This window comes from Camelina sativa, chromosome 3 (assembly GCF_000633955.1).
Source record: "Camelina sativa cultivar DH55 chromosome 3, Cs, whole genome shotgun sequence".
NCBI classification, from domain to species: Eukaryota; Viridiplantae; Streptophyta; class Magnoliopsida; order Brassicales; family Brassicaceae; genus Camelina; species Camelina sativa.
In genome coordinates, this window is record NC_025687.1 from 3,424,137 (window position 1) to 3,442,106 (window position 17,970).

General features: G+C 37.1%; 3 protein-coding genes, 1 non-coding gene and 2 pseudogenes across 6 annotated transcripts in view; 2 read left to right on the forward strand and 4 right to left on the reverse strand.

Annotated features, from left to right (window-relative positions):
- LOC104766399 lies at nucleotides 606–4,052 on the reverse strand (annotated as a pseudogene).
- LOC104766407 (mitochondrial ATPase complex subunit ATP10-like) lies at nucleotides 4,396–6,763 on the reverse strand. 3 transcript variants are annotated; one of them, XM_010490300.2, is made up of 8 exons: nucleotides 6,535–6,763; nucleotides 6,392–6,432; nucleotides 6,186–6,249; nucleotides 5,806–5,994; nucleotides 5,497–5,568; nucleotides 5,197–5,270; nucleotides 4,979–5,099; nucleotides 4,396–4,729 (listed from the first exon to the last, which is right to left on the reverse strand). In XM_010490300.2, the coding sequence occupies exons 1-7, from the start codon at nucleotides 6,694–6,696 to the stop codon at nucleotides 4,982–4,984; spliced, it is 720 nt and encodes a 239-aa protein (XP_010488602.1). In that variant the 5' UTR covers nucleotides 6,697–6,763; the 3' UTR covers nucleotides 4,396–4,729; nucleotides 4,979–4,981. The 3 variants fall into 3 exon arrangements, with proteins under 3 accessions (XP_010488602.1, XP_010488594.1, XP_010488612.1); XM_010490292.2 differs by having other exon boundaries at nucleotides 5,197–5,372; XM_010490310.1 differs by having other exon boundaries at nucleotides 5,197–5,372; nucleotides 6,186–6,254; nucleotides 6,535–6,586.
- LOC104766425 (GABA transporter 1) lies at nucleotides 7,101–9,712 on the reverse strand. The gene is made up of 6 exons (XM_010490320.2): nucleotides 9,552–9,712; nucleotides 9,197–9,427; nucleotides 8,237–8,521; nucleotides 8,015–8,142; nucleotides 7,661–7,900; nucleotides 7,101–7,550 (listed from the first exon to the last, which is right to left on the reverse strand). Exons 1-6 carry the CDS (start codon nucleotides 9,637–9,639, stop codon nucleotides 7,170–7,172), a joined length of 1,353 nt encoding a protein of 450 aa, XP_010488622.1. The 5' UTR covers nucleotides 9,640–9,712; the 3' UTR covers nucleotides 7,101–7,169.
- On the forward strand, nucleotides 10,016–10,087 carry TRNAG-UCC. The gene has a single exon. It is a non-coding gene; the product is annotated as a tRNA-Gly (tRNA).
- LOC104766435 lies at nucleotides 11,736–13,366 on the reverse strand (annotated as a pseudogene).
- LOC104778622 (DNA polymerase epsilon catalytic subunit A-like) overlaps nucleotides 14,225–17,970 on the forward strand; it is a 19,253-nt gene continuing 15,507 nt past the window's right edge. Inside the window, exons 1-11 of the mRNA XM_019239542.1 lie at nucleotides 14,225–14,547; nucleotides 14,856–14,921; nucleotides 15,037–15,096; nucleotides 15,194–15,289; nucleotides 15,689–15,849; nucleotides 15,962–16,050; nucleotides 16,128–16,345; nucleotides 16,806–16,892; nucleotides 16,981–17,115; nucleotides 17,636–17,758; nucleotides 17,875–17,958. Of these exons, the coding sequence (XP_019095087.1) occupies nucleotides 14,389–14,547; nucleotides 14,856–14,921; nucleotides 15,037–15,096; nucleotides 15,194–15,289; nucleotides 15,689–15,849; nucleotides 15,962–16,050; nucleotides 16,128–16,345; nucleotides 16,806–16,892; nucleotides 16,981–17,115; nucleotides 17,636–17,758; nucleotides 17,875–17,958 (1,278 nt within the window). The 5' untranslated portion in view covers nucleotides 14,225–14,388. The remainder of the gene's footprint in view (nucleotides 14,548–14,855; nucleotides 14,922–15,036; nucleotides 15,097–15,193; nucleotides 15,290–15,688; nucleotides 15,850–15,961; nucleotides 16,051–16,127; nucleotides 16,346–16,805; nucleotides 16,893–16,980; nucleotides 17,116–17,635; nucleotides 17,759–17,874; nucleotides 17,959–17,970) is intronic.

The following is a 17,970-nucleotide window of genomic DNA, read 5'->3' on the forward strand; positions in this document are numbered from 1 at the left end:
GGAAAAAAAAAAAAAAAAAAACGCGTGATCTCTCTATCTCTCTCTCTCTCTCTCTCTCTCTCTCGCTCACGCTACAGAGATAACAATGGGTGGAAGAGAGATTTGTGGGGATGGGAGAAAAAAAGTAAGAAACGAGAGATCGATGATATTTAAAGGGGGCATGTGGGGGACTAAGTGACTGAGTGATCAAAGGGAGGCAGTACTATATAATACCTTCCCCTACTCTCACCGACTGTACATTATACCTATACTCGCCCCCCCCACGTGAAATTAATGTTTTCGTTATGTGTCATATTCTTTCTTCCACTCTCAATTATTATCAGTTCACGTGACTATCATATTTTAAAACTATAGCTAAAATTATTGACTTGTCAATGTGAACTTTGGTTACATCCTTTTTGAGAGTATGTGTTTGTTGCTTTACACCGACACGTAAAATTGTACCCCGGGCAAGTGTATAGCTATAACTGTTTTCATATACGTCGTCTTGTTTAATTGGTGCTTATCCGTCGGTGGCCAAAAGCAAAAAGTCAAAAAATCAAAGGGAAACAAGAGAGAAGTGGTGTGGTGGTGTGGTGATGGTAAGTAAGGTGGTGTGGACCGTGTGGTAGTAAGTAAGAATTAATTAGTGATACATACATACATCTGTGATAAAGTTACAGTAATAAATAAGATTACGAAAGTCAAACCACAGTGGATTGATGTGAATGCTAGTAGAAGCTACAAGAAGCGGGCAAAAAGATGGACAAGTAATGTTACTACTACTTGTAACAGGTGATAACTTCTTCTTTTTAAACTCTCCGAACCGTTCTCTCTCCACTGTCCAGTGTTTATAACGTCTTTGCTTCGTCCCCCTCTTGACGCTGAAACGTTCACCTCCAGAGAACCTGTTATGCAATTTTCATTATCTGCAATCTGCATCGTATTCCAATATACGTTGATTGCTTTGCCGTAATATTAGAAAATACACTCACAGTCGTATTCTGACCATCCAATCCTTTGGTGAACTAGATCGTAGACCACCACTTTGTCCTTCAGAACCAAATCTGCAAAACAAATCCACCATTGAGAAAATAGTTGCACTGTTTCAATTTCACTTGATACAAATAATAACTCGAGTCGTTACCGCCAAGAATTGTTATACGGCGATGCGCCATTCTCTGGAAACCAATGCACCATATTGAACTTCCTGACTGATGATAGCAAAACAAAACACATCAAGTTTTTCTTGGCTCTAATAGATAATGTAAAGTCAAGGGTTGAGACTAAATACAAGAGAACTATCTATAGATCAAGTTTTTCTTGGCACTAATGTTTAGCAAGTGCTTGATCTTATCATTGTAAACATCCGTATAAACCCAGCCCTCACTAACCTCTCTCTCAGAAACTCCTAACAGCTCTAATTTACTAGATTTAGTCTTAGGGTCTATACAGTAGACCTCTACTAAGAGTTGAACAGCTAAAAATTTTCAAAGCTTATCATTGGCACACTAGAAGTCAACATATGAAGTAGCGTAAGTGCATGAATATGCTTACACTAGAAAATATTTGAAGATACCCACGCGGTCTTAAGACCATTGATGCACCACCAGCAAAGCTCAAACTAACTTCGGGAAAGACATCAACGTCACTGTATAACAGATTCAAATCTTTTTAGCTCTTAAGCATGAGAGATAACAGCTTTTTATATATACATACATACACATGAGAGGAACTTTACCCAGCTGTGATATCAAAGCACTGGTAACTCTCATAGGTAATGGGACGCCCGTATTGCGAAACAGCATTTGCAATCTGCAGGTTGAACGGTTTATAAATCTTCTTTCTTGTAAGGTACAATAACGTATATCGTCGAAATTGGGATGTAATCTCATCTTTTGAAATATAACACTTGAGGACAGATACTTCAACAATGGCAAAAACTAGACAGAATATGGCAAATAACGGTTTGATGATTGGAAAACCTAACTGATGAAGAAAAAACACTCACAGCTTGGATAAATGGACTATAAGCTTCGTCCGGAAGATAAGCAAGAGTCGTCCCTGTATCAATTATCGTCCCATCACCAGTGGCTGTTGTGAATACAGATGGATCAATCGGTAAGACCTGACCGTTCACAGCAATGCTCTGCAGGTTCACATTATAATGTGGCCTGAAATTTGTTTGCAGTATATATTATCTGAATCAAGACGTGGGTTTATATATTTTAGTTTTCCTATCCCAAGATAAACAAGCTACATTTTCTTTCCATAGGGGCAGATGCAAAATGTCTATTTCTCTGATTCATCGTGATTTTAAGTACCCACAAGGTTTATAAGGTGCTTTTATTTACGTAAGATGATACAAGTTGAAGTGTATAACAGAAAGATAAAGAACTCACTGTGATGGAACAAGGGGGGTATAGACAGTATCTGGCCTCTTAATTTGACCTAAAACCATTATACCTCCACCGCTTTTATCTCCCTTGAGACAGTGAGAGAATACTCGTGGTGCAAGTCCTTGCACAGCAAGCTGTGAAATTACAGATAAGCTCCCTTGTCCTAACCCAAAGATGCCATCTACTGCTCTCCTCGGCCTCTGTAAATCTCCAGTTTGTAAATTGCTACACCTGTTAGCCAATATTGAAGACAAGCATCACATACTTTGAAAGTGGAACAAGTACAGAAAAGATGATTTGGAAGTTAGATCATATTAAAGACCAAGTGTGGTAATCATACATGATACATGCAGTCATCACTAAAGTTTGAAGAGAAGGCAATGCACCATATTCTCTAAGGAAATCAACATTATTGAAAGGAGATTTTAGAAAAGCACACAGCTCTTTTGCTGCTAGTTTACCCGAAGACAAAGGGAGCCGAGGAATTGATAGCCAATGTACTGGTGATAACAGTATCAAAGGACATGAAATCTGATATGTAGTAACCAGAAGTGCCACTTCCATCACCATACTTGAACGAATAGGAACAAAGATTGTTGGGAGCACAGCCCGACTCTGTCTGGAAATTTGAGTAACATCTCCTGTCTGAACATGAAACTAACGAAGCCGAGGATGAAATTCCAGGATCGAAGAAACTTAGCTGAATCTGGAAAAACCACAAAAGAGAGGCAAAACAAATAATCAGAAAGAGACAAAGGGCATGGGTTAGAATGCTATAAAGGAAACTTAGTAAGATTTGATACTTGTAGTTCACTGGTCTTGGGGCAGCCGTTGCAGGAAGTGCAGCTAACCCATAAAACATCACTTCCAGTGTCGATTTGAACATTAAATTCTCTCGGGGGTGTCCCAAGTTTAACCTTTGTATAGTAAAGCCTGTCATGAAAGGGAAATATGACAAAAAGATTCTACAATAGGAATGGACAAGAGTCAAAAAAGACAGAGTCAAAGTTATTTCTATTCCAAATTGAACACATATTCTTAGAATGTTGCTAAATTAGATTTTAGAAACGCTCTGTCTTCACAAGCCAAAAAAGCAAAGTTCATATGTGATTAAACCAGGCTTGACGAAGAATGCGTATAGTCTTGAAACAGAATCGAATCTCATTACTCCAGCCTACCCGGAAATAAATTAGTTCGGTCGATTCAAATCCAAGTCCGGTGACTCTACTACGGTTCGAGAAAAAAAGTGATTTTTATCTTTGGAAACCAAAAAAAAAAAAAAATCGAAAATTGAAATCGAAAAAGTGTGTAACAATAGTAGTACCCAACGAGAAACGGATCGGAGGCTCCATCAACCGGAAAATTAACAACTCCGCCGACGGGAGACTGCAATAACCTTCCATGGCGAGCTGAATCAAAAGCCCTGAGCTCAGTCAGACCAAGTTCGTGGTTCGGCGGTATCAATCTCTCCAGCTTCAGAACCGCGTCGGAGCCGCATACTACCATGGTTGCGGCAGCTTGTAAAAACACGGCAGCGATGACGATTACTCCAGCAGGAGCATCCACCGCCATTTCTCGAGTTCGAAACTTTCTCTTCCTGGGGAGATAGAGAAAGAGAAAGCCGCCAATTGAAACGTTCTGATATATTCTGATGACAGTTCTAAAGTTTTTCACATTTTGGTGATTAAAATTTAATTAAATATGGAATGAAGCTTTCCATAAATTATCCTTTTATGTTTCAGTTATTATTATTTTTTTTGGCGTGTTTTAAAAATTTGGTATTTTTGGTTATTATGATTTCTCAAGTTCAATTTTCAAAACTGGTTATTGGATAAAAAATTCCAGAGTATTATTACAACAGTTACAAGATTGACTGATGTATTAATGTGTCAGTGCTCAACCTAAATGACGCATTTAAGTACGGATGTAGTAACTTTTATTTTCCGTTGACAAACCATTGACTTCACCACCTTACTCCGAAGTCTACGACAACGGCTTTGTTTCTAACCAAATTAAATGAACTTTATCTACGAAGAACTAGATGTTTGGTTTTGTTTTGTTTCCAATTAACTCCAATTGTATAAGGAACAAAATTTAGGTCATTCAATTCTCATATGAGTACAATATGCAAGTATAAAAAACAATGGAAACAAGTGAAGAGTGAGTATGACCTCCATTGATTCGAAAGTGCCGATAACACCAATCGATTCAAACTGAAAAGAAAAACGAAAGATAGGAGATACTTTATTGTCTTCTGTGTGCCCTTCGGAGAGTTAATTCTTCGACATCCTTCATACGAGTAAAGGGTGCGGCACTAGTCTTTTGAGATGGTCTTCGGTTTAAGCAGCAATCTAGACATGTGATAGAAACAAAGAAGACCCTCAGATGTTATATTTGCATACGCTAAACTATATGAGGAAGGTGCTTCAAATAAACTTTGGTAACTCTCCACTATGAAACATACCAGGTAAAGCTGTAATAATTTATACACTAAACATTTTCCTGCTCATGCTGTAGAATTTTTGATAATTGTAGGCGTAAAAGGGAATTGGTAGTCTTATGATTTAAATGGTTTAAGAGAGAGAGAGCAGTTTGGTTACCTCTCATTGATCTTTCAAGAGAAGTGAGGTGCAAGAGAGAAGTTGAGACACTTCCTCTGGAGTCGCTGTTCCAAAACCTTGCCATCTTATTCTCCCGGATTTGTCAAGTAGGAAAATATACCTGAGACATAAACAAGTGTGTGCAACAGAGATATCAGAAAGGTTATGGAAATCCTATGCATTCTTAACTTGATGAGGTGGAGGGAAATTTTCTGTACCCAGTGAGAAGGTTCAAAACTTTAATATGTTTACGGAAGTGATAATGGTCCCCAAATGCGTAAACAGCCTGCCTCTTGAGGACATTTTTCTCGCTGTTGTTAGGTTTTTGCAAGACCCGGAGAAGTAGTTTTTTTATGGGGGGAAAGCCCAGGAGCCATTTGTCTATAAATGATACCCATAATACAAGGGAACAAGTTTTCCTGAAGAATGAGAGAAAAAAAAAATAGCAGCCAAAAAAAAGCACTTGTGCAGCTTTTAAAATCTGATCTACTTGTGACAAAACGATTCAGGATCAGTACCTCAAACAACTGAAGATCTTCCCTGTTGCCAAACGATTCAAGAAATGGTTTGCTCCACGAGCTGATCATTTCCTGTCAGATAAAGCAACGACAACCCAGTAGCAACATAAGACAAGCTGGGTATGTAAGATCATACTTATCAACAAGTGCTTCACCACTTAAGAATACTGTATCATGCGACCATCGCTTACTACTCTTAACAAGCAACGCATCAGTCAATGCTACAGCGTTCTTCAAAAAATGTTAACCAAACATTTGTTTTTGGTTCCTTTGGAGTATTTAACAAAAACAAGGTGGAATTTTCTGTACCTGAGAGCTTGCTCTGAAAGACAGGCACACCAATGAAACTTTTGGAACAGCCGAATCCTCAGTGTTAACCTCATTGCTGTTGGGAGTAACAGGTAACGTCAGGCTTTCTCCATTAGAGAAAGTCACTGCCAATGCCGGAAATTTCATGGCTGAAACAGCAGGGATTAGAGTCTTATCTGCCGCTGCTATCTGCAAAAAAAAAAAAACACCAGTTGACAGTTGAAGAACTTCATAAAGCCTATAAAGGTAGCTACAGTATCTAAATCAAGCATTCAAACAAACTAAACACAGAATCTGGGATCTTTGATTGTGACTCCTAAGTCCTATAAAAGTACCAATATAAGAGAACAGATTGAAAGAAGTAGCATCATTATTTATACCTTACCGCCATGATCCTTGAATTCTTTCATATCAGCAAAGTATCCTCGATTCATCTCATCATTACTGCCCTAAACCACATCATACTCCACAAATTAACTTCTCATTGCGACAATATATATGGGAGCCAAATCAGTGCTAGACTTCAATGGTGAAAACCCCCTAAAAAAAAAAGAATCGAATCGAATCTAAATAAAGGGAAACTTACAGTCTAGCACGTTCATCCTCAATTGCTTTCTTGTTCCCAAACTGCGCAAATCCAAAAAAAAAACACAGCATCCATAGATAATAGTCAGGAAACGTTACTTCCGATAAAGCGAAATTGAAAACTTCCTGAGTAATGAATGGTACCTTGTAAAAATCGAGGAAAGAGCGGGTGGTTGATCGAAGAGCTGGCATTTGCGAAGGGAGAGAGTCATAGCGAGTGGAGATGAAGAGTCCTTGATTCTGATTTCGATACGAGAGAGCAGAGATTGATCTATGCTTCAGAAATCGATTCAAAGTCGTCGCCATTTCTTTTACAAGGGCTTAAACCCTATTTGGTTCGTTGTTAAAGCAGCTACAAGAAAACTGGGTTGTGAAAAAAAATAGTCTTGCTTGTTTCAGGCAAACCGAACCCAACACGCTTGAAATTGAAAACCAGCCTGAAATCTTAAACCAAATGATTTGTTGGATAAGCCGATCGAACCGTGATTTCATCCCGGTTTAGCCGTACTCCCAACTTTGGCTTTCGTTCGTATTTTATTTTTTTTTGGTAGGCGGCTTTCGTTCGTATTATCTAGGAGATGTATTAATAAATCTTTGTAAATCCAAGATTCAAATGTTCATATATTCCACATCCGAATTGATTATTGTGTGATTTATCAATTCCATATATTTGTTTTCTCGGAACAAATTTCATTTCAAAATTACACGAATATGTATAATGAGATTTTAAACTTTAGTAATATCAATAACAATCTCACTTTGCAAGTTTGCATGTTTTATTATACATCCGCAAACAACTTATACGTACTGGCATCCATAATAATCTGTCTAACCGCCGCGACCATAGCAATCACCCCTAGAATAGAAAAAACCACGGCGATCAAAGTGTTGATCCAGAATATGAAACTCTTTTTAGATGGCTTGAACGTGAAGTTGAAGAACACTACAGGTAGAACAAAGTCCAGAGGTATAAAACCGAAAGCACCTAACAAGGAGTTCACATCTCCAAAAAACGGAAGCATTGCCGCCACGATTGTAGCCACCGCGACGAAGAGGGAACGCGCAACTAGTCGAGGGATGACATTGCGGATAGAGAATTCTTTCTTTGTTGGATCACTGACTACACTTTCTAATATATCATTTATAGGCTGTAGGTATACCTGCATATATATAAATATAACTCAAAATTAGTAACTTTACATGTGACAAACAAATATATGCAGAATGATTATGTAGACTTCAGTTATATTGTTGTGTAGCACATATTTACCACAGCAACAGCCGAAAGTTGAAGAACGGTGAAGAGATTGATGAGAAAAATAAACCAAGTAGGAACCAAGTAATGGTTTGTCCCGGGATTTAAGAAATTAGTGAAGATAAGTCCATTGGCTTTATTACCAAACGCCCAATAGCCTGTTATGGCTACAGTGAAGAATGTCATTATCACTATAATGTAACACATACACAATCCTTTCAACATTTTTTCTTTCACTGGCGCTGCTATTGTTGCCTGTATTGCAAAGAATACAAGAATTCATATATCAAATACTACTCTATATGTTTTCGAAAAACCAAAGTGGTGGTGTTCTACTTTAGAAATAAACCAAGAAAATGAAAATGAAACCTGAATTTCGGGTATAATGCCATTGCCATATGTAGTGGCGATAATGGCTATGGCATTAAAGATTCCAAACACTTTAGTTTCTTGGTCACCAACTATTGTATAATCCTTCTGTGCATCTGATGTTTTTCCTGATATTAAAAAGAAATATTGGATTATTCATCTTACTAAATTAGCTTTAAAAGATTTAAGAGCTAGTAAGATAGGTTTAGTAAAGAAGAGTACCAATGTAGATGGAGGCAGCAGAGGCGGAAGCACTATAGAGAAGGCATAGGAGGAGAGAGAAGAAGTTAATGTGTCGTAGAGAGTGAAAGGATGGGATTTGTGCCAAAACCAAAAGCAAAGCTCCGAAGATAATTACAAACTCAAAGAGTTTCATTTCCCCATTCGGCTGCATTACCAAATACATTGCCTTAAGGCATTGGCCTCCAAGAAGCGCATTGGCAATAACCACACCATAGCACACCGCCATTTGTATCGGTCCCACGTAGTACCTCCCCCATTTCGGACCTTTATTCAAACACACCCCAGGAGTTTTTTAATTAAGATGAAACTAAACTGATCTAAACTAAGCAAAATTTAAGTCAGGAGGTAGATTATAATCTTACATAGCTGCATGCATGATTAAAATTATATAAATGATAAATCCCTCAAATTATTGGTGTACACACTACTGAAAACTGACCAAATCGATGCATGAGACTAAATTTCGTGTATATGTGGATCCACTTTAGATTCTGAACTTTTCAAGAAAATCTTACTTTCTAAAGCAGGTCGGATCTATTCAACCTTACATAGGATTGCCTTTTTCATCGAAACACAATATTTTTAAGCTGAAATTTTATTCGAAAGAAATTGCAACCTCAGCATTAGTGAAATTAACAAGACAAAAGAAAAAAAGACAGATAGCAAACAAACGTAATAAAGTCATAGACAAGTTGAACCAAAAGACTTGATATGAGCACGTGGACGAGAAAGAGAAATAATCATTGCTATGAGTGGAATGGTCAACTTTTAGTTCCGACTCCCGATAATATGGTACGAATCATCCCATATCATAAAGCAGTATAAAATATGAATGATTTTTTTTTCTGGTTTTCCTTATAGACACGCAAGTCTATAATTACAGATCAAATGTAGAAAGATAAACATGATTATCAACGGAGAGGTCAAAAAGAGAATTACCGAGGATGTGGTGGGCCATGTCACGGAAGCGGAGGTAACGATGGCCGTGGGAAGCATGGTGTTGGAGGGTTAGCGAAAGAAGTGTGTAGGAGTAGAAAGTGATGGCGGCTCCTCCCACCAGACATGATATCCCCGCGATCCATCCTAAGAACTTGAAAGCGTACGGAAGACTTAGTAGCGGCGGCGCCACTATCGATGTCGTCAAGTGGAATCCGCAGTGCCACCATGTCCCTAGTTTCCATCATCAAATAACATTCACGAATATTTTCTTGCGTTGTTGACTTGTTGTTATATGATATGATCTATATAACGTGGATCTATTATAGATTAATTTGCATAACATATGGATACGTACCTTTGGATTTAAGGACGAATAGAGAACCGGCATCAACTTCTTCCCCTCTTTTTTCTCTATCTCCTGATCCCTCTTCTTCTCCACCCATCTCTTTATCTCCCTCTTAATTAGCTTCTCCCTCTCTCCACTTTGGTTATATGCTTTACTCAATTTATAAGGCCAACAAACAGTTTCTCTCATATCATTTTCATATAATAATGTCCAAAAAAAACAGTCTCTGTCATATCATTTTAAAACCACTATTAGACTATTAGTGTATTATTACAATAAAGGTTAAGGGGATATTCAAAGACAAAACAAGCTACGTTGAGATAATTTGACATCCAACATTTTTGGTAAGTCATAATAAGTTTATGATCAATAAAATTAAAAATTAAGCGCATCGATGAGGTTAATTTATCTATATACATAATATATCCATATTCTAAAGGTTTAATTGAATTATATATTAAATTAAGGCGAAAGCGTCTGTAGTCCAACGGTTAGGATAATTGCCTTCCAAGCAATAGACCCGGGTTCGACTCCCGGCAGACGCATTTCTTTAATGTTTTTGAAAACTAATTGGAAATAAAATTTTGGAAGAGGGATTCGAACCCACGCGCAATAGGTGCAGAATAAGTCTTCCCCCATAACCTCTCTCGGGCAAACCAGTCTCATGAACATTTTTCTCCAATTCAAATAAAGAATCGAGTATTTGATATATCTATTTGATCAAAAAAATATATATATATATATATATTTGATATATCCAACAATATCTATATTAACATTTTTGAAGTACATTTTGTGTTATGTCCTTTTAGTTTTATTTATTTAAAAAATTATTTACAACATTAACCCCTAAAAAATTTCCAAAACTAACATTACTCCAGATTTTATTTCCTAAATATTTTACATTTTATTTCAATTAAAAAAATAACAGCAATCAATATGGAAATAGAAACTATCATATATTTAACTATACATTATGTTGTGTTTTGAAGATATTCTATATCTGAATCCTTGGTAAAAAAAAAAAAAACAATTTGATTCCCATTTTGTTTTCCAAAATCTGTGAGCTTTGATTCTTAACGTAAGAAAAACTTCGATTGACAATTATTTAAATACTATAATTAACATTTATAAACTTAATAAAAAATTTATTTATCACGAATATGTAAAATTAAAAAATTCTAAAATACTATATAATGTGGTTATATAGTAGATGCGTTATAAAGAGAACATATTATTAAATTTATGTTAACATGGGTTAAATCCTCTTTTAATTATTTATCAACACTACTAATATTAGAATATGTGACATAAAATCAAGTTGATTTAACTAATATTGTATAAAATAATTAATTCATTAGGAAAAATGTGACTTAATCACAGCGTATAATTACTGATTATGTATTTAGATCCTTTATTTTTTGTTATAATAATTAAAAATCAAAATAGAATCTCAAACACTAAACAAAACAAACTAAATATAACAAACAAATATAATTTCTATTTTATGTTGTATCTATTTCTTAATTTAACCGGTTGACTACAAATGGTCATGAAGTGTATTGTGGGTTAAAAAACAATATAAATATTTAGCCGAATAACAACTAGAAAATTTAGTTATTCCTCTATTTACAAAATATTCAATATTTAACAAATATATACAACATAAAATATAAATTATAATAGAAATTATATGTCTGCGGTTTACCGCAGATTAAAATCTAGTATATTTGGAAATCATATATAAACATACTTTGTAAATCTATGGATTCGATGATTTCCGAACTGCTGATCCATAAGGACAAGACGAAGTCATAACCATACCGACAAAATGATGGATTATCCCCAAACCCTTATTACGTTTACCAACTCCTCACCTTCCCCTAACCCCACACTTCATCATATATACATCATCAACGTCATGCACCAAGACAAATGTTTCGTGACACTATGGATTATGGCAAGGATACTAAGAAAAATTTCTGATGTCTGGTTTACAATGATTTTTTAACTAGCGATTTTTTTTGTTTTTATAGAAATGCGACATATGTATCAAAAGCTAAATTATCCTATCTTATCAAGACTTCCAAATCAATGTTGAATGTTGTATCAGGAATTTAGTTTTTTTCCATTCAAGCCTTTTTCTTATGGTTAGATCAGTCAAATGAACTTATACGAGTGCTACCGTATGAAAATGTAAAAGTTAACTTTATAATTTACAATACGGATCAACAAATATAAACTTCGTTTTCTTGTACAAATTTACATTTTCACTTGTATGGTATATGGTTATGATGATGATGATGATGGTGACCAAGGAGTAATATCCATGGGATAACTTCCCAACACACGCAAGAACGATGTAAACTCCTGAACCTCGGCTAACGCATTCTGAGCACGCGTCTCCGCCATGGAGGCCTCAAACTCGACGTAGAACATGTACTCGAAATGCTTCGCCGTTCCTACGTTTGCATCATCGACAAGCCTTATCGGACGGTTATGATTCGGCCTCGATTCGATCTTCGTCAAGTTGATGTCTCTGAAGGCAAAAGCCGAGAGTACCTTGTATAGCACGCTAGTGCCTTTCTCGTGAGCGAAGACGATGCTAGTTTTGAACGGCCGATCAGTTATAGGTATGATTGGCTCACGCGCCAGCATCACGAAGCGTGTTACGTTACTCGCGTCGTCTTGGATCCCGTCTTCTAAAATCTCCAAACCGTAAATCTCAGCCGCGCGTGCGCTCGCGATTGCGGCAGTGTCGCAGAGGTTGTGAGCGGCTATAAACTCAGCAGCTCCTGCGGTGTCGTCGACGGCTTCACATGCGACGTTGAGTCCCAGCTTCGTAAGCGTGCGCTCGCACTGAGAGAGTCCTTGAGGGTGTGAGATCCCGCGCGTGAGAAACTCCTTGCGAACACTGGGAAGAGCCAAAATACACTGGTGAACAGGGAGCTGAACTTCGCCGACGATGTGAAGACGATGACGGAGGAGAAGATCGTAATTACGGTGAATAGAACCGCCGAGGGAGTTCTCAACCGGTAAAACAGCTCGATCTGAGATCCAAAGCTCCACCGCTACCTAAAATTGATCGCAAGGTACAGTTTGGCAATTAGGATAAGCTTTACTAACGGCTGCTTCAGAGTAAGCGCTGGGAACGCCTTGATACGCTACACGTAGGATCAGATCCGTGTTTGGGAGCCGGTGAGAGATCCGACATGCTGACTCAGCATTGCTGAGAGGCTTCTGACGATGCTGCTGGAGGACCAATGGATTGCTATCAGATTTCTCAATCGGAACTAGATTCATTCTTGCGACGCTGTGATTGCCGTTAACAGCAGGCACATGATTAACTCCGCCGGAAACTGGAGGAACCGGTAAAGATTCAGATTGCTCTTGAGAAACAACCTTGCTTGTTAGAATAGCGCAAGTGCTCTGTCATTCAGAACGATTAGATCCAGTGCGGGCTCAACGTTTTTAGGGGCCCTGGACAATTTTTTTTTTTGAATGAAAGACCAATTTTTTTGGATTTCATTTTGATAATATATAAACAAGATTATAAAAATTTATTTTCACTCTACTAAAAATAAATCGTTAAAACATATTTTAATAAATTATTTTTGTGTTACAAAATTTGTTTTTGTCTCTTTTATCTTACATTATTTTTTTTGTGCCCATTTATCTTGCATTTTTTTTTGTACCCTTTTATCTTGCATTATTTATTTTTTTGTGCCCTTTAATCTTACATTATTTGTCTCCTTAATCTATGAATCCGGGACGGTCGCATCCCTTGTCCCCTATCTAAGCCGGCACTGACTAGATCGCGCCATTTGTGCAGTCGCAGGCGCCTACTGAGTAGCCCCTAACATCAGCTTCTTTAAATTGTTGGTAGAAGGAGACGATACAATTTTAATTTCTAAGCAATGGCGTCTACGAATTGGAACTTCAAGCTCAAGGAAAATAATAACAAAGTGGAGGGTACTGTACAGTAGTCAAGCAATGGCGTTTGTGTGGCCAATTCTCTACCTACCACAACCCATCTGACAAGTCACCGTTGAGTGAACCATACCAGTAGTTGACCGAAATCAATCAAACCGACCCGATCCGGAGCTTACATATACCCAGATGACCATAAGCATATTTGGCCCATAATTGAGTGTTTAGGAGGCCCAGTTCACTTATTTCGACTCCGTCTCTCACTTCATACCTCTCAGGCGAGTAGGGTTAGGTTTGACTTGAACAACATTAGCTACTTTTGTGGAAATTCAGAGAATGACGTTGACAACATTTTAAGTTCAGGTCTTGCATGCATTTAACAGCATAAATTTGTAACTGTAACCATTCAAATTAATGGTCATCATGACATATCGCATATCCAAAAATTATGTTAGAAATCCAACGTGGAAGAGCGCATCAAAATTCAGATATTTACTTTTACATTTGCTTTTAAGCATAAAAAAGCATGATCCAAATTCAATGTTGGACTAGCAGATCCAAATTCAATGTTAGACTAGCAGATCCAAATTCAATGTTAGATGGGCTTGTACATGGATTCCACAAAATGGAGGGGCTTTTTAGTAATTTGGTTGAAATTTCCAAAGCGCGGGAAAACGAAAAAAGAAAAAAGAAAAAATCTAATCTCTCTCTCTCTCCAGAGTCTTTCACTCACTTTGTCCAATGTCCAGCATCCACGAAGCCCTACTCCCAGTAAAAGCCCTTTTGTTTTTTTTGACCCTAAATTTCTTCTTCTCAAAAAACTAATTCACCTTCGAAGCTTCTCCAGGAATCAATCAAAGCTCCTATACAGGAGCCCCTCTCTCTCTGTCCCGCTTAATTTTACAATCGCCCAACAATGAGCGGAGATAATCGGAGACGGGATCGAAAGGACTCGCGGTGGTCGAAGAAGCCGAGAGTAGTGAACACTGCAGAAGATGAACTCGAATCTAAACTCGGATTTGGGCTTTTCTCCGAAGGTGAAACGCGACTTGGGTGGCTACTCACATTCGCATCGGTAAGTTCTCCCATCATCGCACTTTAATATTTGACCCAACCTTTTGTTAATTGAGAGAGCATTTGAGAAACTTTCGGACTTGATTCAATGTGATTTTTTATCTCTAAATTAACTAGAAGCATTGGCGATTGAACCATACAGTAAACACACATAATTGTGAGAATTTAGGATTCTAGGAGATACGAAATTACGAGAACTATTATAAGGGTTTCCCTCATATGATTCAGCTTGGCTGCTAGTTCTCTCAATGCAAATTTTGGCGTTTCATTTATAAGTACTAGTATTTACTACTGATTGGTTATTCACAGTCATCTTGGGAAGATCGAGATACTGGGAAAGTCTATAGTTGCGTGGACCTTTACTTTGTTACTCAGGTGAGCTGCTATATTTTGACGATGTCAGCTTTTGTATTAGTTGATGAACTTTTATATTTTTCTTGTTGCATTTTTCTAAATGTTAACCAAGTTGAGGATTTGTTTTTTTTTTTAGGACGGGTTTTCTTTCAAGACAAAGTACAAGTTCCGCCCTTACTTCTATTTAGCCACTAAGGTATGATAATCTCTCTCTGTATATCATCTGAATGCTCCTTGAGTCATTCATGTAATTTCATCCTATATGTCAATAAAACTGCATTGCCGATTTACAGGACAGTTTGGAATTGGAAGTTGAAGCCTACTTGAGACGCCGATATGAAAGACAGGTTGCTGGCATTGAGATTGTTGATAAAGAGGATCTTGATCTTGTAAGTCGGTAGAGCTTACCTTGTTTATTTCTTTAACTCTGATTTTTACCAGTGTAAATTTTCATCTTGATTGTGTGATCTAGTTGACCAGTGTCTTCTACAAGTTGATTGATGCCGTTGTTCTCTCTATAGAGACTCATTTCAGTAACTTTTCTAGTTATTATTCTCTTCTTGTAACCTCAAAACCGAGCACTTGTAGTAAGAAGTCGAAAGAGGTGATCCTGCATCCATATGGTGAAATCTCTAGGCGTTTTCTAGTCTTGCCCTTTAGTGCAATAGTATGCAGGATATGAAGGTTTCAGTACTTTTTTTTGTCGTCACTTGTAGGGTGCCTTTCTAACTTTTTTTTTTTTTTTTGAGACATACCGTTTTGAGTTCCTTCATTTCTTATATGAACAGAAAAATCATTTATCTGGCCTGCAAAAAAAATATTTGAAAGTATCATTTGATACTGTGCAACAATTGATGGAAGTCAAGAGGGATCTGTTGCATATCGTCGAACGAAACCAGGCTAAATTTGATGCACTTGAAGCTTACGAATCCATATTGGCTGGAAAACGGTAAGACAATGAAATTTTTTATTTAATTTTTAATATGCTCTGAAGAGTTTTGTTGATTTCCTAAATTACCTTCAGATATCCTGATCATTTTTTTTTTGTTCTTGAAACGCAGAGAACAACACCCTCAAGATTGCTTAGACTCTATTGTGGACATCCGCGAGTACGATGTCCCTTATCATGTTCGATTTGCAATTGATAATGGTAACCAGTTTAGTAAAACCAGAATGTCTGTTTAGTTCCCCAGATTGTCAACATCATGACGTTTTCTTGGTGTCCAGATGTAAGGAGTGGGCAATGGTACAATGTCAGTATTTCCAGCACCGATGTCATACTGGAGAAGAGGTCAGATCTTCTTCAACGCGCAGAAGTCCGTGTTTGTGCATTCGATATAGAGACAACAAAGCTTCCGTTGAAGTTTCCGGATGCTGAATATGATCAAATTATGATGATATCCTACATGGTTGATGGCCAAGGTTTTCTAATTACTAACAGAGAGGTAACTGACATTTGTCTGTATTAGATTTGATATCATATTGATGATATTTTACATGATGGATGGGGGTGGTTTTTTATTATTAATGGAGAGAAGCTGCTAGATAGTCCTGCTTTGCCATCTTTTAGATTAGGTTGAGCAATCAGTAGAGGAAAAAAGAGTATACGCTTAGTGTTTTCTTCAATAATAGATTGTACTCTGAATCCACGAGAAATCAGAAATGGTCCATATAAGATTATCACACTTGATTAATTTATTTTGTATGATGTGACTTTAAGACTGTTTATGGACTAGCGTGACATTTTGCAATATAATTATAAAACATGATTTCTGATGTGTTAACAGGTTTTCATTGCATATGTCATCTCTTGTTGATATCTCTTAGCTGTATCCTTTCCTTTGAATATTTGTATCACGTTAATCTTCTTTGATTATAAACTTTGTATTTTTGCACTTAATTCAGTGTGTTGGGGAAGACATAGAAGATCTGGAATATACACCCAAACCAGAATTTGAAGGCTATTTCAAAGTCACTAATGTTAAAGACGAGGTATTGTAAATTAGCTCCGGATTTGAATATCATATCAGAAACATCGATGTGCTTAGAGGCGAGTTACTTTCTTGGTTTTGTCTTGTAGGTTGAACTCCTCCAAAAATGGTTTTCTCATATGCAAGAGTTGAAACCTGGTATTTATGTTACATACAACGGAGACTTTTTTGACTGGCCATTTATAGAACGAAGAGCATCTCATCATTCAATCAAAATGAATGAGGTACACAAAGCTTTCCTTCGTTGTTATTTATTTAAATTTTATCTGTCTGCATGACTAAAAGAATATACTTGGAGATTCTATATGAAAAAGTTTTTGACATTCTATTGTGGCCTTGAGAGTGTGCCTCTGCATAAAGTAGTATAGCAACGCCGCTTGAGTGCTGCCTATACTGTCTATATGAATTATCTTACATGAGGATGCTTACTTGAATATTATCGTTTCCTTCTGTGGAAGAGATTTATCTTTCAAATATTCAGTGACATGTGTTTAGCGTCTAAATACTGTAGTCTTTTGAGAGTTGGCAAGGTGCCACTCATCTCCCGAACCTTACTTCTCAGTTCTATTTCAGAAACCTCCATTACTTCCCTTTCTTGTTTCTATTTTTTTATTTTTTTAAACCACCTATTTCTCTGCATCTTACTCGTCAGTTCCTATCTAAATCGTATTATCTTCCGTTCGAGCATAATGTTGTCAACTCTAATTCAGCATATGTCTTTTTTTTTCTTCCTGGTGATTGCAGGAATTGGGATTCCGTTGTGATCTTAATCAAGGAGAATGCCGAGCTAAATTTGCTTGCCATTTGGATTGTTTTGCTTGGGTAAAACGTGATAGCTATCTTCCTCAGGGAAGCCATGGTCTGAAGGTTAATTCTACTTCTTTCTCTTAGCGATTATTTCATCTTTTACGGTCATATATATCTTTAGTTAAGGAATTTATATTATGATATTGAGTTATGCTTGTCTCTTAATTAAATGCCAGGCTGTTACAAAGGCCAAACTAGGGTATGATCCACTGGAAGTGAACCCAGAGGACATGGTTCGGTTTGCGCAGGAAAAGCCACAGGTATTGCTGAGA